Consider the following 22055-nt stretch of genomic DNA (forward strand, 5'->3'; position numbering starts at 1 on the left):
CCACACACACACACACACACACACACACACACACACACACACACACACACACACACACACACACACACACACATTCCTCTCATTTGTCTCCGCAGATCGCAAGTTCATCTATGATAGCATTCAGACTTTGACGTGCTTTCACACATTCACATCAGTTAAATCCTCAGATTGCATCATTTTGGAGTTACGGCTAAGAATTCCACCTGAATTTAAGATATCATTCCGTGTTTCGACGTACATTCACGCATTCGCTTCATATATCTTAACGATCGCTTATCAAGATAGCGCTGAAAGCCCGAAGTGTATCAAGATAACATTCAGAGTTCCACACATTTACGTCTCTTGTCGTGGCGTACTATGGAGTCTAGCTAATCAGTGTTCCACCTAGGAGCCATCATAATCCCATATAGCTTACAGGAATGATTTACCATTTAGCATTCTGTGTATCGTGTTTAGTATGTTGTTCCACACCTACCTGTATGCACGCGAGCAGCGCAGAGATTTTTTTTTATCTCAGTTTAAGTTGGTTTGCTCGTTGAACTAATAGAAAAATATTGCTCAAAGTCATTGTGTTGGTCATCAGAGTGGAGGAGAAGTTTGATGCAAGAAAGATAAAGTGGGGCAGAGAGATAGATCGAGAGGGAGAGAGAGAGGGGGGGAGGGAGAGGGACAGTGGGAGAGAGAGAGAGAGACAAAGAGAGAGAGAGAGAGAGAGAGAAAGAGAGAGACAGAGAAAGAGAGAGAGAGAGAGAGAGAGAGAGAGAAAGAGATAGAAAGAAAGAGAGGGTGACAAAGAGAGAAAGAGAGAGAGAGAGAGGGAGAGAGAGAAAGATATAGTGGGGGAGAGGATAGAGAGAGGGGAGGGAGACAGAGAGAGAGAGAGAGAGAGAGAGAGAGAGAGAGAGAGAGAGAGAGAGTGAGAGAGAGAGAAGGGGAGGACAGACAGACAGACAGACAGACAGACAGACAGACAGACAGAGAGGAAGGCAAGTGAGGATCAATAAAGAAAGAAACGCCAGACAAAGAAACACATATATTAAATAATATGGTTTATTGTTCTGAGAGTTTCTTTTGAGTCAACAACAACTGTTAGGAGAACATAAAACCGAACGAATAAAATGTCTATAGCTCTAACAGAAGAAAGTTTCTTTGGCCATCAACTTACAACGCAGCATTCACTAGCATAAAATACAAAGTAAATAGCCCAGTAGTCATATTGAAAGGCAAGAGGGCACTCAGTGCGTTTCCGTAAGCCCTGTCGACAATTGTGACCCTCCACCACGGAATGAGTCGCATGTCACCTTTTCATGATGTTCATATTTTTACATTTTCTAAAAGAGTTTTTTATGCTCTATCCAGTGGTGAAAACCGTTTTAGAAAAGAGCGAAAACTTTTCGAGTTATAAGCCTGTGACTATGGTGACCCTCACACTGTTACTTATATCATGCCTAGCGCAGAACCGCGTGAGATGACATGCGACTCATTTCGTGGTGGAGGGTCACAATTGTACTTGAACAGCCAGGTATGAAAAAGCCCATGCTGTTCAAGTTACGACCGCTGAATTTGCAAACAGTAACCTGTGCTAAACCCGCGAACACACACATAATTTTATTTGAGTAGCCTTTTAGTGCTTGCTAGTACATGCAGTGACCTAGGTCTCGGTTACAATAGAAACCTGGGTCTCGGTTACCATAACCCCAACTGTGACATGTGTATCCTGCTGTGACAGTGGGACACGAGTCTCGGTCAGCAAGACCCTTCGACAACGTGACTTTAAACGGGAACGCGTGTGAAAGAAACTGGATCGTATTGCAGAGTGAGAGTTCAGTCCTTTTCATATCCGTTTTTTTGTTGTTGTGCATATTTGACTAAAATATGACATTTGGCAAAAACTTAGACAAGGCATTGTTCTGCGAGACAGCACTAGCGTTTTGGTTAAACAATGAGAGTCGGGATTTAATGTTTTATGTTGGTATGCAAAATTAAAATACAAATACAAATATGCATCGATCCATTGTAGTTATAGATTTATCTTTATTTCTTTATGAGTCTCGGCCAGCCGCTTGAATACGAGTTTTAGTCGGACTCTGACGTCACATGTCTCAAAGAAGGGGAACAAAATGTGAAAACGATCCATTGCGTTTGTATACTACGTGGCGAATAGAATGTATTCTAATCTTTTCTGTTATGAATACGCTGGAAGATTATTGCTACAAACAAATCAAATTAATTTTGTGTCTTTTCAACAATTTAAATTCACGTGACATCTTTCTATTCGGTTTTCAAGTTGCATTGATGTATTTTAGAATGCGTGTGACGTACTAAACATAGAAAATCAATCAATGCAAGAAATACTAATTCTTTATCTGCATGCCAAGAAACTATCTGGAAACGGCATTAAGGACTGAAATGAACTTTTATTCAAATCAATTCAAATTAATTCAATACAACTTTATTATCTGAATGTATTAAGACAAACATATTTTTTTCTTTGGACTAGTATATATACAAATACCATCACATAAAAACACACTCTCAAAACACATAACATTGAGTGATTTACACATCAACAATGTTATTGTTAAAGTGTCTCTTTAAAAACTAAACTATCACTCGCGTAACACGCAATCAACTGGATCCGAGCTCTATGGAACACACCAATTCTCAAGTACTGCTGGCTGGCTAGCCGAGACTAAAACGATACTCGCAGGGGTAGGGTTTGAATGGTCGAGGTCGAACAGGTTCTGCTTTCCCTGCAGTGAAAGGGTCAATATTATGATAGCAAACTGACCCCCGTTGGCCGCTGACTGATCAAATTTGAAATGGCGAAGACAATCTCTTCACAGGAAGAATGGCTACAAAGAAGTCAACGAAAACGTTTCTGTTTCTTTCAGCCGAGGGTATTAAGTTGTCCACCGATCTCAGATGGAGTTGACGGAATTGAGTTTGACTAGGCGTGTGTTTGGACAAACAGGGAAAAGTGACTTCTTGAAGACATACAGACTGACCGCCAAGAGGTAGTGTACAGGTATTGAGCATTTCACAGAATCGTAATGTTTGCAGATAGGTTTGTAATGTTTCCAAGCGAAAGCTCCGTCAGGAGGAAGACATACAAGTTGTGTGTCCCCTTGAAGACTAGGTACAAAGGTCTGAGCACCTACCTTACATATTCAAATTTACCAATGTTACATGTCTTTTCAACGACTGCCGCAGTTTCACCGTAAACAAAACTGCTGTCCCCACCCAAGTTTGTAGGGCTGCTTTTAGTCAACACATGTTCAATGCCGCGACTGAAGGGTTGTTAGATAGATAGATAATGTATTGCCAAGTGTACAATACATGAATGAACATAAAAAATACACGAGGAAAGCAGCTTGCTGTGTGATAAAAACAAAAATAAATAGCATTCATACATCACTGGCGCATAGCATCATACATACATGGGTAAGACAATTTGGTATCACAGTAACTAATACATACACTATACAGACATGGTGAGAACTATGAAACTCTAAGAGCTATCGGAACCCCTAGGACCCCCCCCCCCCCCCACCACTCCCCCCCCCCTCTCCAACCCCTGTTCCCGAACTGAACATGTTCCATACTGATAAAATGTACCTGTTGTGGTTGATACCAATTACAGAAGCTGGACCCTTCGGCACCGGTGTTTTCTTTGTCCAATTAATTCGCTTGACCTCTTTCCCCCGTGAGAGAAAACCTGTATCTCTTCCTTCCTCGGTTGGTGTTTTCCCCATTGGTCCGATTTGTTTGTAATTGTTTCCTTTGCAGGCGTCGGCCTTCAAAGTGTTTCTTGACCGAATCATATTTTGGTGTTATTTTCTAAGGCTTTCTTGATGTTGTGCATGCTTTCGTCGACTTGTTTATTATTCCCTATGTTTCTTTGTATTTTTTTTAGTGTTTTAGTTTTACTTAGTATTTTTGTGGTTTTTTTTTCCACGTTGCCTCCGTGTGGTAATCTCTGTCTGTCTGTCTGTCTGTCTGTCTGTCTCGTTGTCTGTGTGCCTGTTCCTGTCTCTTATCTTCTTCTTTTGTTCGTCTCTGATCTGGTTTTAACGTACCCTTTCCACCCTATCCCACCACTTTCCCACCCCGTTCTCTCTCCATCCGTCACTTTCTCCATTTGTTATTTTTGGCCATTCAATGTTTTGTCTTGTCTTTTCTCTTTTATATGTTGTTGTTGTTGTTGTTGTTGTTGTTGGTGGTGGTGGTGTTGGTGTTGGTGTTGGTGTTGTTGTTCTTGTTCGTGTTGTTCTTGTTGTTGTTCTTGTTGTTCTTGATGTTCTTGTACTGCTTCCTCTTCTTCTTCCACCTTCTCTTCCATGCCTCACCTGCATAATTTATCTTCCCTTTCCCCCAACAGAAGCAGCATGGGAATACTGCGGCAACGAGCCAGCCGATGTGGCCTTCCTGCTCGACTCTTCCAACAGCATCTGGGGCCCAGACTTCCGGCGACAGCTCAGCTTCGTGGAGGACGTCGTCTCCATGTTCCAGATCGGCCAGAACGCCACGCGCGTGGGTTTGATTACATACAACGACCACGTGGACCTGCAGTTCAACCTGAAGAGATACTTGAACAAGCCCGCGCTGCTGCGAGCCATACGGAACATTCGTGAGAGCCACGGCTACTCCACGGCCACAGATCTGGCTCTCAAGTATACGCGGACCTACTTGTTCAAGTCAAAAGTGAGTTGGAATAGAAGAAACGCACGCACAAACGCACATATACCAACTCACGCGCATGCGCATGCATGGACGTTTGCACATACACACACACACACACACACACATGTGCCCCCACGCATTTACGGACCCACGGACGCATACACGCACACATGTCCCCACGCATCCACGGACGCATACACGCACACGTGCGTTCACGCACACGCGAATTAACGCACGCATACCAAGTCTCGCCGCTGAACAGCTGGGGACTGGCCTCACCTCCTGTAAAAAGTCTTGACCCGGAGTCTGAGGAAACAAACACAATCTCCCACTGAGTCTTCTTCGTCATTGTCCACTTTTCTCGAACGCTGTAATTTACTTTAACAGTTCCCTTTCACTAATAATAATAATAATAATAATATGGGAGATTTATAGAGCGCTTTACATTCTCAAAGCGCTTTACAATGAAAACATACATAATACATACAAAGCAAAGCAAAAGCATGTGCAGCAGCATTCAGCACACAAGTGAACAACGAAACTCAAACACTACATCAATACAATCTGCAAGCATACTAACACAGGCAAAAACATTCGAACATTCAAACACCTGATTCAAAAATGCACCATGTTGAAATAAAATTAATCAAAATACTGGGTGAAGAAGTGTGTTTTAAGGTTTGATTTGAAGGAACAGAATGTTTGGCAGTGTCGGATAGAGTAAGGGAGAGAGTTCCACGCAACGGCAGCAGAGTGGGAGAAGGCTCTCTGGTCGTGCTGTTTGCGACTAATCTAATCGAGGCGGAAAGAGGCGTGACGGAAGAATGTTCTAATCGTTGGGATGATAATAGGCAAGACATCCAGAGACTGGGAGTACTGGGATGATGATCTCTACTTTTAAAAGAGCAACTGGGACTTTTTTTCTTTTTTTACGCATGGGATGAATTTTGCCTTTTTCTTTCTCTTCAAGGTTGCGGGGTATTTAGGTCATCATTGTTGTTTGCTTCAAGAAAGCGAAGTATTTGACTCGTTCTTATTCTTCCGCTTGAAGGAGCAGTATCCTGGGAAACGGCGACCATTGATAACATTGGTGGGCTTTTTTCGGCATATGCTTTCCCGCTGAACTGACAGCATTATGGTAATTACGGAAACAGAAGTGCTGGGTACTGTGAAGAATGGCGAAGATCCTATGGAGCCATCTTGACTGCCGTTCCTACCGATTATTTGAGCCACATATTAAAGAAACTACCTGGTTTCCAGCCTTATAGGGAGGACATGTTGATGATTAAACTATCTTTTTTTTAACGTATACCCTGTGATGATCTTTTCTTCATGTTACCAAAAGAAAGCTGAAAACGTTGTTAAGTCCTAGCATCTAACAGCGACCCCCACCCCCCACCCCCCCCCCCCTCCCCTACCTCCCCCTCCCACCCCTCTCGAAGAAAGAAAAAAATAATGTCAAATCAATTAAAATAGATTAATAAATGAATATCAATCAATCAATATATCAGTCAGTCCATCAATCAATCAATCAATATATCAGTCAGTCCATCAATCAATCAATCAGTCAAAAATAAATAAATGAATATATAAGTTAATAAATAAATGAATAAATAAATAAATAAACAATTAAATAAATAAATACAAATACAAATTAGAAAAGAAAAGGTTTATAATCCTGATGGCTTTATATCCTCTTCACAGTCTAACTCCCGCTCCCTCCTCCCCCGTCACAAATGGGGGGGCCCGGTAGCTCAGTTGGTAGAGCACTGGACTTGTGATCGAAAGGTCGCAGGTTCGAATTCGGGCCGGGACGGACACGGGTCAACTTTATGTGCAGACCAAGAGACGGAAGCCATGTCCCACCCCCGTGTCATCACAATGGCACGTAAAAGACCTTGGTCATTCTGCCATAAGTGCAGGTGGCTGAATACACCTAAACACGCAGACACCTGGGTAGCGCGACTCCGTTGCTGCTAGCTTTCCACTGGGAGGAAGCGACCCGAATTTCCCAGCGATGGGACAATAAAGTAATGAAAATGAAAATAAAAAAAAATGGGCAATGGTCTATAGCAGGTAAAACATGTTTATTCCTTTTCACAGGGAAGCGGCCGAATCGGCCTCTCCCGAATCGCCACTTTCCAATTCGCCGCCTCCCGTATTACTCCCTTGTTATTCACGTTTTGCTGTGAATGTCATTTTGTTCCCGCTTATCAGAACTCGCACAAATAGCTTTTTGTCATGCGCCCATGCAAAAATTGCTGCTGTTCAGTGTTTCGATGTCATGCAGATATATAAACATGCAAAGATATGACACATTTTCAAAACACACACATACGCATGCGCACAAACAGAAACCGAATCGAAGGCATTTTCTCAGATAAAATTCCAGTGAGCATTCTCGCCATATATTTTGCCTACTCTGAATCGGTAGCCGTTGTATAGAATATCCCTTCCTCCATGTTGGGTTATTAAGACTTGAATGCAATCATTGTCCGAATACATCTACCCTGCCTACTTTCTCTGCTGTCCACTGAACAAGCGAAAATAAATGAGGATTTGTGTGCGTGTGTGTAAAACCTAAGCTAAGCACATGATTTTACCTATGGCACAACACAAATCTCTAGCCTCCCTCTCTGAGATGCGTTTGAAGACAGACTGTTAAAAGAGAATAAATGTATGTACATAATTATGATAGAATATTGATGTATGAATTGAAGAAATGTATAAGAACACAAGAATGTATGAATGACAAAGAACAAATGTTTATTTTTGAATGTTTTATGTATGTTTCATTACGGACACAAAAGCTCAGCAATGCAATTTCTCTTTTAGAGATTAATAAAGTTATTGTATTGTATTGTATTGTATCCTCTGGATATGTTTTGAATTCGTTTTGCACGAGGACATTCATCTCAAACAGTAAAATCCCGCAACATGCTATCGCTGTATATAGATGTGTTGTTTTATCACAGACATGCTCGCCCGCAAAGCTTATACATTATCGGTCGGAAAACAGAGGTGGCCGTTTTTAGGAGGGTTTTTTATGGGAGGTTCCACTGTACAGTCAAAACTGTCCATAACAACCAGCCAAGGGACCGTTCAAAAGTGTTCGTTATAGACAAGTGGTCGCTTAGGAAAGGGGAATCATGCAGAAGATAATATCGTCTGGGATCCTTGGATAATGTAGGTGGTTGTGGTCAAGTAGTCGCTTTCAAGAGGTGGTCAGAGGGAAATTAAGTTTTACGCCGTCACGGCAGAGCCATAAGGGGCATGAATAACGGGGGAAAAGCCACCGCTCGGGGGGTGGTCAGGCTGGACTGTAATTATATTCATTGTCTCCTATGATGTCTCGACAGGGAGGAGGCCGACCAGGGGTAGCCAAGGTGGTGGTAGTCATCACAGACGGCAAATCACGCAACATGCTGAGGACGCTGATGGAGGCGTCTCGCGCCAAGCGGAGCCATGTTCACCTCTTCGCCATCGGGGTGGGCCACGCCGTCAACTACCGAGAGCTCAGCAGGATGGCCTCCCAGCCCTCTGGCGAGTACTTCTTCCAGGTAGCCGGCTACACCGCACTCGACTCGCTCAAGAGAATCCTGGCCATCAAGACTTGCCAAGGTAATCATTAATGCTACCTGGATTGTTTTTAAAGCCAAAAACAAGCAAAACAAGTCGCGTAAGGCGAAATTACTACATTTAGTCAAGCTGTTGAACTCACGGAATGAAACTGAACGCACTGTATTTTTTCACCAAGACAGTACAGCTTCGTCAATCCCCGCGTGAAGGAAATCGCTCACCTTCCACGTGCAAAACGTAGTGATATTGACACGCCAGATTAGCGCGGTAGCGTATTGTGCTAAGCAGGAAAGCGCGCTTTTCTGTATTCTTGTTAACTTTCTGAGCTTGTTTTGAATACAACCTATCATATCTATATGTTTTTGGAATCAGGAAATGATAAAGAATAAGATGAAATCATTTTTGGATCGATTTCTTAAATTTTAATCGTAAGATTAATTAATCTATTTTCGTTAATTGTGATCACATTTTAAGAGTAAACATGACATATGTATATATGTTTAGATTCAGAATTTGATGAAGAATACGATGCAATCAATTTTAAATCTGTTTTCGAAAATTCGATTTTAATGACAACTTTAATGAGTAAACTCATTAATTAAATGTGAAAGTTGAAATGCAATACCAAAGTCCGGGCTTTGTCGAAGATTACTTGACCAAAATTGGTTGAAAAATGAGAGCGTGACAGTGCCGCCTCAACTTTCACGAAAAGCCGGATATGACGTCATCAAAGACATTTATCAAAAAAAAGAAAAAAAACGTCTGGAGGTACCATACTCAGGATCTCTCATGTCAGGTTTCATGAAGATCGGTCAAGTAGTTTTCTCTGAATCGCTCTACACACACACACAGACACACACACATACACCACGACTCTCGTCTCGATTCCTCCCTCAACGTTAAAACATTTAGTCAAAACTTGACTAAATGTAAAGAGCACAAGCAAAACAAAAACAAGAATGTCAAGGTACCGGAGATTGGAAATACTTAAATACTTAAATATAGGTATTCATTAATTCATAATGTTATACATTTGCATTTTTGACAAACAAATATGACATTGTACATACACCGATCGATACAGCGATTGTCTTACGATACCGTGCTAGTGGTCAAGGTGAACACTGATTGTCGAGATTTGTATACAAATAATGTCAAATGTTGGCCCAAAACAAAATGTTTATTTATGTTTCGATCCGTATTACTTGGAATTCTTTTTTTTATGATTGAACTCTCACAAACACAGGTCCGCCAGCCGCCTATATGCGAGTTGTAATCAGTCTCTGGCATCACATGGCTCAAAGACATAAATCCTATGTTCAATCGACACATTTGGTGTTGAATGTGAAAACTATAGTGCCGCAAGCAATCACAATCCTCCGTTTAGTGCAGCCTTTGACGTTTCTGGTGAGCTGGCTGTATCAAGTTGAAAATCTTTGCGAGGAAATCAGCTCTTAACGACCCCAGCATCAACTTTTGAAATGAATTGAGGTTTATTGTGGGTTTTCCTTTGGAACGTGTAAGAATAAAACGGCTGTTCTGATTTCAGGTGAAAAACTTGATATGTTCGTGTTGCTTAATGCGCACGGTCATTTGCGCTAGAAAGACGGTACGGTATCTTGATGCCAACAGAAACCCTTTCATGGTCATGGCATATTACATTTTCTCTTTGCAGTATCGAAGCCACCCACATTGAAAACAACGACACCAACGCCAAGAACTACAACAACGACCACACCAACAACAACTACAACAACACCAACAACTACAACCACCACTACCACTACTACACCACCGCCCACGACAACGCCTACGACAACAACATCTACGACACTCCCTCCCACCACCGCCACTTCCGCTACACCGACAACCACAGCCACACCGACAACAACGACAACGACCCCCACAACAACTACTACTACCACACCCACTACAAGTAAGTTTTTTTTCCGTTTGTTCTGGCGAGCTCTTCTTAGAATGTGTGTCGTGTCGGCCCTGGAACTGGGAGAGCATAAAAGGGCAAGAATGAGTCAATCCTTTTAACTTCTACCGTGTTTTGGATTATACAAAAAGTATTCGTCATTCAGTGTTACAATACGCTGTTTTCTTCTGGTTTAAACAATGTTTTATTAAATCAAACATGATACAAAAATACAACGATAAACAATAGGGACACGAACTCAAGCAAACGCTTATATTACGCGCCCTACGTAGTTGGAAAATAACGCAAATATGATGTCGGACAAGCAATACTTATCAATTGTTGAACTATCTACAAGAAGAGCATAGTTAAAGTAAATCAGAAAGAATAAGAAAAAGCTAGCAGGAGGAAGAGGGGGGAGGGTGGAGGAGGGAGGAGAAAACGGTAGGTACATATAAAAGATGAAGTTGGCAGCGCATACAAATAAGAATATACATAGTACATTACAAACCATAGTCCTGTGGCAAGTAAGCAGTAGCTCGCTAAATATACATTTGAAAAATGCATATAAAATAAGGTTTGTTGGCTTGAGTATGGGTACTGAGTCAAATCAACAGAAACGACCAGATTCATGGATAAACGATTGGACACTTTCAAAAACAAGCTTGTTAGTGCAAAGAGAAAGGTTTTCGCTACCATTTAACAATATTTCAACATGTCTGTAATTAACAGGAAGTGCTGTTTTCTTCTCCGATGGTTTGCATCATTAGATTGTGCGTACTCGGTCACTTACTCTCTAAGTAATGAAAGTCAACTGATATCAGTTATCGCGATGCTTTTCAGTCGCCTTAAGAATGATTCAAATTTGACTTAAAATCAATCAATTGGTAATAATCTTCTCTGTTGTCTTATGTCAAACACATGTTGTATGCACTCAAAGACAGTTCATTTCAAACTGCATGATGTCTAGGTTTCCGTCAGTGGATAAACATTAGTTAAAACAATCGTTGATTTTTGTTGTGGTTGATCAGTCTGCGGTCAAATCTTTTTTTATCAGTCTGCAGTCAAATCTTTTTTGATCAGTCTGCGGTCAAATCTTTTTTGTCCAGTCTGCGGTCAAATCTTTTTTGATCAGTCAGCAGTCAAATCTTGTTTGTTAAGTCTGCGGTCAAATCTTTTTTGATCAGTCTGCAGTCAAATCTTGTTTGTTAAGTCTGCGGTGAAATCTGTTTTGTTCAGTCTGCGGTGAAATCTGTTTTGATCATTCTGCGGTCAAATCTGTTTTGATCATTCTGCGGTCAAATCTTTTTTGATCAGTCTGCGGTGAAATCTGTTTTGATCATTCTGCGGTCAAATCTTTTTTGATCAGTCAGCGGTGAAATCTTTTTTGTTCAGTCTGCGGCCAAACCCTTGGTGTATGTACACTAGGACAGTTCGCTTCAAACAGCATGAGGCTTTAGTCTGTGGATTTAACTGTGTGCCATATCAATGAAGCTCAGTTCTTATGCCAGTTTTAGACTTGATCAATCAAGAGAATATGATTATCTATTATTAATGTGCAGCTACAACAACAACGCCGACAACGACAACTACACCAATGTCGACGACAACGACATGGGTGGATGTAGTGCGTAGAGGTACGTGAGAAACACTTTTTTCTTTTTCTTTTTTTCCCTATGCATCGTCCTGTCGGTTCGTTCGTCCGTCCGTCCGCCTGTTTGTCTGTCTTTTTTCTCTCTCTCCCTCTTTCTCTCTGTCTCTCTCTCTCTCTCTCTCTGTCTCTCTCTCTCTCCTTTTCTCGCCCTCTCTCTATTTTCAATGGTGTTTTCGTCTGTGTATCTCTTTGTATTAATTGTGTCCGATACTCCACGCGCATAGTGTTTTGTCTGTGCATTTTATTTTCCTCGTCTGGTCGACGATCCATTGCAAACGCTGTGCGTTGAGTATGATAATAAACTCACACTCGCTCAGTTTCCAAAAGTGTAACGTCCTTGCAATGATCATGCAGTATTCGCGTCCTGAAATACTATGTTTGTATTGTCTAAAGCACGATAAACGGATTTGTTGTTGGTTTATATAGAGAATACTACATGGCTTGCTGTGTCGTACCAGATTTACACGAGTTGTTTTTTTAAATATTGAACTGCGAGCGAAAGCGAGCTGTTCACTATTTGAAAAAGCAACGAGTGTAAATCTGGTACGACACAGCAAGCCATGTAGTATTCTGTTTATCCTACATACTGTACTTACGTGTATTTTACTGAAAATGTCTTGCAGACGACGCAGCTAAACTTGAAGACGCTTGATTTGGAACCTCGATCTCTTCTAAAGCCTCGTGCAATTTATTACGTCAAAGCAAAGAAACGTCACTCTGAAAGTGTGGCGTGACGTGTTAGTTCTAAAGATTCATCGAGGGTAATTAGCGAGCGCAATTTTTGTTTCTATAATGACGTTTGTCTCGGTGACTTTGGCATCATAAGCAGTGGAAAATCAGACTTGCTTGACATGACCTCATTTACATGATATACACACGTGTGATTTGAACGATTATTATCTCACGGGTGTCTCTCTCACGTATGTAGGATAAATAATATTATTTAAGCTTTTCATGAGGACCTCAGACATTTTTCTTAAGGCCAAAAAAAAAAAAGGTCTGTTTACGGTAACCCGACCGACCCTAGTTTTTTCGCGCGACCCTAGACTTTTTTTTTTGGCATTTGGGGAAGAAAAAAAATCTTGTTTTTTTGGCAAAATAACGTAAAAATATGTTTTTTTGGAGAAAAAAAAATTTTTAAAAAAATTCCGTCCTACCGACCCTATTTTTTTGGCCTATGTTACCGTAAACAGACCTTTTTTTTTTTTGCCTAAGCGTTTTTAGTTATCTTTGTTGTCCTAGCTCTTTTCCTGAAGTAGATGCAACCGCCACGGAATTTTCTTTCTGAAAAGTCAGAGGTAACACAAGACTCATAGTTTCATGATTTTGTCTTTTCAAAACAAACAAACAAAAACAAAAAAACTACACCTGCACATGCAGAATTTGGACGAAAGAATTCAATCTTTGAGAAAAATGTTGGTGGCAAAACAGAAGAAAGGAAAGGAATTCTTTAAAACAGCGTCATCGATAAAAACGACAGATAAAACAAGAAGTGACATAGAAAATAATGACGCAGGCCTTATCAATCAATCAATATGAGGCTTATATCGCGCGTATTCCGTGGGTACAGTTCTAAGCGCAGGGATCTTTTTTTAAAAAAAATTTTATGCAATTTATTCAAGGCGCAGGGATTTATTTATGCCGTGTGAGATGGACTTTTTTGTACACAATGCATCACGCATTCACATCGGTCAGCAGATCGCAGCCATTTCGGCATATATCCTACTTTTCACGGCCTATTATTCCAAGTCACACGGGTATTTTGGTGGACATTTTTATCTATGCCTATACAATTTTGCCAGGAAAGACCCTTTTGTCAATCGTGGGATCTTTAACGTGCACACCCCAATGTAGTGTACACGAAGGGACCTCGATTTTTCGTCTCATCCGAAAGACTAGCACTTGAACCCACCACCAAGGTTAGGAAAGGGGGGAGAAAATTGCTAACGCCCTGACCCAGGGTCGAACTCGCAACCTCTCGCTTCCGAGCGCAGGTGCGTTACCACTCGGCCACCCAGTCCTTGCAAAAATGCGATAATTAAGAGGGTCCTTAAAGAATCAAACAAAATAGTTGTCATCTTAAAAATGATCAAAACCTTTAACAAAAAAAAGTGTTTAAATAAAAAGATGTTTAAACACTAAAACGACAATCTCGAAAACAAAAATCCAAAAATTCGATGACACGTTCAATTTATCTTCAGATATAAAGAAAGAATGCAGTTTCGCATGAATCATACACTTTTAACGACACGACCATTTTAGCAAAAGACCCTTACACATACTTAAAAGTCAAAAATGGAGGAATTTACCCCCGGGGGAGCAAATTGTACTGTCACCGCCGTCTGTCGGAGATAAGGTCAACGTAAGGTCTACACGAGGTCGTGAAATTAACTCGGACATGCCCTAAACATCTTCCGTGCAAATGAGGTGATGATAAGCGGACACGCTGTGTTTCCGACGGGCAGATGACGGATGACTCCGTGTTGTGCAAACTAATGAGGTGTCCGTCACAGTCTGGGCTTTCGCTGGTCAGTCGGTGCAGTCGTTAAAGGTACTTAAGTCCTTCCCGCGTGAGCGACCAGTTTCGAACACTACGGATCTGTCCAGGTATCCTTGGCATTCGATGCCATTAATCCAACACATAATTAAGGTAAACAAAAAAGGGCCCCTTATTTACAGTTTCTGGACCATAAAAAGAAGGCCAAATAAATGTGACCGTCCACCACGAAATGAGTCGCATGTCACCTCGCGCGGTTCTGCGCTTGGCTTAATATAAGTTCGGTGAGTGTCTGGTAACAGTGTGAGGGTCACCTTAGTCACAGGCTTATAACTCAAACAGTTTTTGCTCTTTTCTTAAACGGTTTTCACCACTGGATAGAGCATAAAAAACTCTTTAAGAAAATGTAAAAATATGAAAATCATGCAAAGGTGACATGCGACTCATTCCTTGGTGGAGGGTCACAAATGTCGAGCACCTTTATAGTTTGTGAAGCACAGGCTATGGCACAAGGTGAGAGCATCATTCCACTTTCATTTGCTGCATTATTCCTGTATTGTTTTCAGCAGTTTTAAGTTCAAATCTGGGAAGGAAAGAAAGAAAGAAAGGAATCTGTTTTGTAGTAGTAAAAAAATCCTTAAAAACACACACACACACACACACACACACACACACACACACACACACATATATACACGCAAACGTTCACACACACACACACACACACGCTCGCACGCACGCACGCACACACACACACACACACACACACACACACACACACACACACACACACACACACACACACACACAAGAAACACTCTTTTTTATATATAAATCGGGAAAAGAACTATGATGTATTGTGCGAACAAGTAGAATAAACTTGACTGTCCAGTTTTATTTCTTGTTTTATGTTAACGAGCAAGCCTTGGGCATTTAGCACGACCATTGTCTGGATCAACAGAGCTTTTATCTATTCTGAACCAACTTTCAGTGACACCTGGCTACTTTTCCTGGTTCCTCCCTTTCCTATTCTTTCTGTTGTCCCGCTTCTGCCGTAGTCACCTCTTCCTTCCAAGCGTTAAAGTTACCCTGTCCGTAATCTGACAGAAATGTTTTCGTTCGCCAAAACTCCAAGTCCATGACTACTTGACATCAACCTCCATCTCTGGTGCCTTGGTGGATAGGAGCTCGAGCACGACAGCCACACTTCCTTCGCGGCAGCCCTTTTTAATTTTGATATTTTATATGTATAGCTTTTTTTAAACTATCTTGAATCGGGGTAACACCCGAGAACATGCCCCTAATTGTTCAACTGTGAGGGCGTTAAAAACATTTATCATCATCATTGCCAAAACTCGCGAGCCGTGCGCGCCTTGGCCTTCGGCGTGGAAAGAACGGGATTCGAATCTCAGTGGCGGCTAGTGGGTTAAGATTGTACAATTTTCCAAACTCCCAGACCAGTTATAATGTGCGGAACTGCTATAGTGCCTTATCCCCCATTCGAGTGTACATGCAAGCAAAGGATCATGTACGTATGGAGAAATCATGTTATTTCTGTCAGAATTCGGTGGGTTCTATAAAAACACACGCTAATTTGCACTGGAATGTCATTCGGTCGCTTGACTTCACTATTATGTGGATTTGTTTGCCCCAGTGTATCCAAGGAAAAGCAACTATTTCACAAGCCATAACTCCGCAGAGTTTGTTTGTTTGTTTGTTCGTTCATGGGCTGAAACTCCCACGGCTTTTACGTGTATGACCGTTTTTACCCCGCCATTTAGGCAGCCATACGCCGCTTTCGGAGGAAACTCCGCAGAGTGATTTCCAGAATTCGTCTGATGTAATCGCCTTTTATTCCAGTTTCAAGAAGTTGAAATTGTATTTGTTTAAACAACGTGTGTCAGGAGCAAAAGTTTAAAACCAAAAATACTTGCCATTTACATATTTAATATACATGTTGAAGGATGAATGATGATGATACATTGTAGACGGATGCATGTTATTGATTGAAAGCCCCACAATGATGTGCTTGGCAAATACAACAAAAAAACAAAAACAAAACAAAAAGTCTAAAACCAGATAGACTGCTGACGTTCCAAAATTCAGAATCATAAAACAAGAATTGTAGGTTATTGGAAAATGTCATTATTGACAAAACAAAACGTTACATTTACAGTACGTCGACCCAGTGGTAGTTTAAGTAGACAGCCAGACAAATAATGAACTAATCTCAAAATCGTCCATGAATCTCGCTTGGAAAATGCAAGGAACGAAGCGGGATCATTTCAGCGTTGAGACCGAAGCGATAGGCGGAAAGAACTGGCAAACAGACAGACTCTCCGTATTAGGCCAAAAACAAAATAGGTGTGGTTACGGTAACATAGCCAAAAAAATTAGGGTAGGTAGGTAGGCAATAACTTTTTTTTTTTTTACTTTTTTTTCTATTAATGTGTACAAATTAAACCTACTTGACAGGGAAATAAGTGTGCGACTCGGGCGCTTTCGCTTTCATTGCGTTTTTTGCACTCGGTTTTTTTTTTTTTTTTTTTTTGACAAATGTAATAAAAAGTTATAGGATCGGCCCCTAAAAATAGGGTAGGTCGGGTTACCGTAACCACACCTATTTTTTTTTTTTAGGCCTAATGTATGCAATCTTTATCTGGTCTACGCCGCAGATCTGACAGTAGTCTCATCAAACTCAGTCACTGGAAAGACAAACTTGAGAAGACGACTCCATTTCGGCCCAAAGAAAGCATCGAACCATGCGTATCTTAATGACATCATATATCCATCTGTCTGTCCTTGTCTGCCTACAGTTTTTCTGTTTATGTACTGACTCCGTTTGTTCGTCTATTCTCAGTTTCAACATTACGTGAATGAGATTCGCATTCGTATGTTGTTTCTTTTGTTATTTTTACATTTAGTCAAGTCAGTTTTGACTAAATGTTTTAACATAGAGGGGGAATCAAGACGAGGGTCGTGGTGTATGTGTGTGTGTGTGTGCGTGTGTGTGTGTGTGTGTGTCTGTGTGTGTGTGTGTGTGTGTGTGTGTGTCTGTGTGTCTGTGCGTGTGTGTGTCTGTGCGCGTGTGTGTGTAGAGCGATTCAGACCAAACTACTGGACCGATCTTTATGAAATTATACATGAGATTTCCTGGAAATGATATCCCCGGACGTTGTTTTCTTTTTTTCGATAAATACTTTTGATGACGTCATATCCGGCTTTTTGTAAAAGTTGAGGCGGCACTGTCACACCCTCATTTTTCAATCAAATTGATTGAAATTTTGGACAAGCAATCTTCGACGAAGGCCGGACTTTGGTATTGCATGTCAGCTTGGTGGCTTAAAAATTAATTAATGACTTTGGTCATTAAAAATCTGAAAATTGTAATATCTTTTTGCAATATAAAACGATCCAAAATTACTTTTATCTTATTCTACATCATTTCCTGATTCCAAAAACATATAAATATGTTATATTTGGAATAAAAACAAGCTCTGAAAACTAAAAATATAAAAATTATGATCAAAATTAAATTTCCGAAATCGATTTAAAAACAATTTCATCTTATTCCTTGTCGGTTCCTGATTCCAAAAACATATAGATATGATATGTTTGGATTAAAAACACGCTCAAAAAGTTAAAACGAAGAGAGGTACAGTAAAGCGTGCTATGAAGCACAGCGCAACCGCTACCGCGCCAAACAGGCTCGTCACTTTGGACTACGTTCAGTTTCATTCTGTGAGTTCCACAGCTTGACTAAATGTAGTAATTTCGCCTTACGCGACTTGTTTTTTTCTATCTCCCTTTCCATTCTTCAAGGGTTTTTTGATTTTGCGCTTAGTTCTCACATAAAAATGAAGAGTAATGATAGGTTCGAAAACGTGTCGATAGTGGAAGCTTGCATGTGTCACAACATTGCAGGTTACAATCTTCACTCGGCCAAAAGCATAGCAATAAACATTTGAACGTTTGACAACACAGCCTTTTTCCAGGTAGTAATCATAGCCTTGATAGGAACGTGCAACAAATGTGAATTTCTTTTAAATATGGATCTGAAATCTGGCATGTCTTTTGGCGTCTGCAGTCGACGAAATGCCAAAACTTTCTTCAAATCCCCGACATTTTTTAAGTTATTTTGGTAAAATTGACACATCTTGTTTTGCATGAGCATGTAGTGTATACTACATTGGGTGTGCACGTTAAAGATCCCACGATTGACAAAAGGGTCTTTCCTGGCAAAATTGCTTTGGCACAGTTAATAATTGTCTACCTATACCCGTGTGACTTGGAATAATAGGCCGTGAAAGGTAAATATGCGCCGAAATGGCTGCAACCTACTGGCCGTATAAAATTTCATCTCACACGGCATCACTGCAGAGCGCCTAGAACTGTACCCACGGAATATGCGCGATATAAGACTCATTGATTGATGAGCACAAAGGAGATGCCAAGGGCCGCTGAAAACTACCTAACAAAAAAATGTACAAAACTTGTACAGCCATTTTGGCACAAAAAATAAAATAATGCATACCGACATCTTTGAAGTGCTAATGATGTTTTACCCTTTGACAATAAGTCTATCAGCTTACACGTTCGTTATTGTTTTACATTTTCGCACCGCGCAGAAGGGCTATAATGACATGCGCATCGCAAGCGGAGATAAGCCTTACTGGAAAGATGGCTTAAATGGTCTGAGGTTCATCGCGGTGCTTTCGGCTATTTGCCACGTTCTTTTTTTTTCACCCTACATGCATAAACATGTTGATATATCAAAGAAAATGTAAAAGCATTCACCCTTACCATCCGGGGTTATGAGTACGTTACAATCCAGGCTGTAATTCATCGCTCAGCATGTGATGTCGTGTTCAAATTCTCTATGAAGCTGGATTGGGTTTACATGCATGGGGAATAAGTTTATATTACAGAAAAAAAAGAAGAAATGTGCTTTTTGGAATTTCTAACTTTTTTTGGTCCGATAACATGACGATGTTTTGAAAGATCTGAAGAATACTGCTTCATGTTGCATGTTGGGAGTTATATTCGTAAGAGTTCGCACTTGAACAGTTGCATGTATGATTACCTGCTATTCAGACTTGGTCGTGTGACAGACGTTTTCTTCCACACGAGATTACGTTGATTGTCTAACGAAGCCGTCAGGCCACTTTCCAAGGGAAGCTAAACTCGCGTTTGGAAACAGTACTGTCGCCTGGGATGCCGTTTTCAGTATTCTCAGCGTTGACGAATTTGTAAAGAGAAGAAACGACAACAGCAGGAGAAATAAAAGTCGTGTGTGCATTTTGGGGCTTTTGGAGGGACGATTTCAAGTTTGAATCCGTTCTTGCACATGCTCCAAAGCGTGTAACATACAATCTTGCACACGTTTGCTTTAGTAGTGGCAAAGAAGGAAAGCGTGTGACATTAGTTTATATCGGCAGAAAGACCATGTGGGTATTTTGTTTATTATTTGTAAGCCATGCTGATGTTTTGAAAGATCAGATGAAGACTGTACTACATTTATCTTAGCGGGAGGGGGGATGGGATGGAATACGGGGGGGGGGGGAGGTTAAGTGGTTAAGGCGGCCGTAGAGTTAAACAGCTCCGTAAAGCCAGCACACTTACAACAAAACACCCAAATAATAAAAAATAAAAAATAAATAAATAACCAGACACACAATTAAAAAAAAAACAGCTTCCAAGACGTTTTAAATCAAAGACAGGTGATGAGCAAAGAAACACTTGTTCCGCTCTGCGGGGTAGAAGATTATCCAACGAAGATGGGCTATCTTTCTCGCAGTGTGATACAGTAACGAGATTGTGTGTGTGGGCGTAGGCTCGTTGTGAAGCATCTCTTTCATCATGGCGGGGAAGTGAGCAACACCATAACTTCTTAATCTACTTTGCTCGTAAGATGTGCTTGGTGCTAGCATCAAGGCCATGGGGAATGGTTATGCTTTAAGAGGGGGACACAACTTTGAAAGCGAAGATACATTTCATGGCATGTAAACTTTGACGCACAAGCTCTCCAACGATTTATTAGTTTGCACCAGCAGAAGGAGTGTATAAATGTCTTTTGTAGGTAAAATAAATATAATCAAAAAAGAGAAGGAAACTCATAAAGAAAGATTTCGGAAAAAGGAGATAATGTTAAGATGACAAAATCAGGCGGAAATAGACAATTCCAACACAGATCGTGCGAATAGACACACTAACAAGACAGGGAGTATAAACAGAGACAGAGAGACCAACACAGATCGTGCGAATAGACACACTAACAAGACAGGGAGTATAAACAGAGACAGAGAGACCAGACAGGAGAGACAAGACATGAAGTAGAACCGGAACCAGAAACAGAGAGACAAGACATGCAGGAAGTAGAAACAGAGATAGAGACACAACGCTGGAAGTAGAAACAGAGAGAGAGACAAGTACAAACAGAGACAGAGAGACAAGTAGAAACAGCGACATAGAAACAGTACATAAAGTAAGAATAGAGAGTGAATGACCAGACAGAATTTTGCAGAAAATGACAGAATTCAAACGTACAAGACGGTAATAATTACGTGGTTTAAAACAATAGGATATTAAAAAGACATGCAGACCTCCTATTAATCAACTCAAATAATCACGTGTTCTTGTTCAAGGCAACTTTCGTCACGAGAACTGAATTCGTTTGTCTCGGCTTGCCGTAACGATACGAGGGCTTGTTGGAAAGATTGATAAGAACTGTTTTGACTACCCTCACGTCGTAAGGAATTTTTTGAGCAGCTAGTTATGATTCCCAGCTGATTAGATCCCATCTCACCCGCTGCATGGGAAGCAGTTAATTGCCAACGACAGACGCTAATAATGTTAAGATGATAATGATAAGATGGGCCGAATTCTTCTGACATGGAATTGATGGAAAGACCTCCTTGCTAAGCGCTCTTGAGGCGTACTTGGCAATGATAATGTTTGTTTTCTGGTGTGTCTTATGTTGTATGTGTGTGCGTGTGTGAGTGTGTGTGTGAGTGTGGGGGGGGGGGGGGGCTTTCAACACGGTAGACAGCGAAGCCTCTGTTTAGGGTCCGCCTTTACTTTCAGACTCCATTTTTATCAGATTTTTATAAGGTCAGTAAACTCGACTCCATTTTAAAGCCCCCTCTTTTAAGATCAAAGATTTCTATTTAATAGGTCTTTAAACAGATGTACCACTATACGAATTCAATTAACATGTCTACAGTATCTACTAGCCGCTAGCTTTTAGCATGGGGTCAAAAGGTACAATCAGTTCAGGAATCAGAGCTTTTATCGTACCGGTGAGAGATTCTCCGGTCAAACGGCTATTGTCAGCAGCCGTGTTGACCCGTGAGTTCGTCACGGTTAACAGCGGTACACTCGTCAACCCCTAGAAGACAGGCTAAGATGGACACGCAGCTGTTGAAACACACTGAATTGGAATGAAGAGGCACATGTACGCCAACAGAACAAAAGATACATATACCTCTTGTGTACAAAAAAAAAAAAAAAAAAAAAAATAGGAAAGAGAGAATGCTTTATGTCCTACAGGCTAAATATTTCGCCTTTTTAAGGACATGATATGGGCTATATGATAATTCGAGTTTTTACGCCCTCACGGCTTTTGATGACATACACAAATGTATGCGTGTTTAGGTGATATCAGCCATCTGCAGGCTTATGGCAGAATGACCGAGGTCTTTTACGTGCCATTGTGGTGACAC

At 40.9% G+C, this 22055-nt stretch overlaps 1 protein-coding gene across 1 annotated transcript in view; it reads left to right on the forward strand.

Annotated features, from left to right (window-relative positions):
* Positions 1–4386: 4386 nt before the first annotated feature.
* LOC138976523 (cartilage matrix protein-like) overlaps positions 4387–22055 on the forward strand; it is a 47843-nt gene continuing 30174 nt past the window's right edge. Inside the window, exons 1-4 of the mRNA XM_070349385.1 lie at positions 4387–4704; positions 8043–8304; positions 9938–10198; positions 11746–11820. Of these exons, the coding sequence (XP_070205486.1) occupies positions 4504–4704; positions 8043–8304; positions 9938–10198; positions 11746–11820 (799 nt within the window). The 5' untranslated portion in view covers positions 4387–4503. The remainder of the gene's footprint in view (positions 4705–8042; positions 8305–9937; positions 10199–11745; positions 11821–22055) is intronic.

This window comes from Littorina saxatilis, linkage group LG9, assembly GCF_037325665.1.
Source record: "Littorina saxatilis isolate snail1 linkage group LG9, US_GU_Lsax_2.0, whole genome shotgun sequence".
NCBI classification, from domain to species: domain Eukaryota; kingdom Metazoa; phylum Mollusca; class Gastropoda; order Littorinimorpha; family Littorinidae; genus Littorina; species Littorina saxatilis.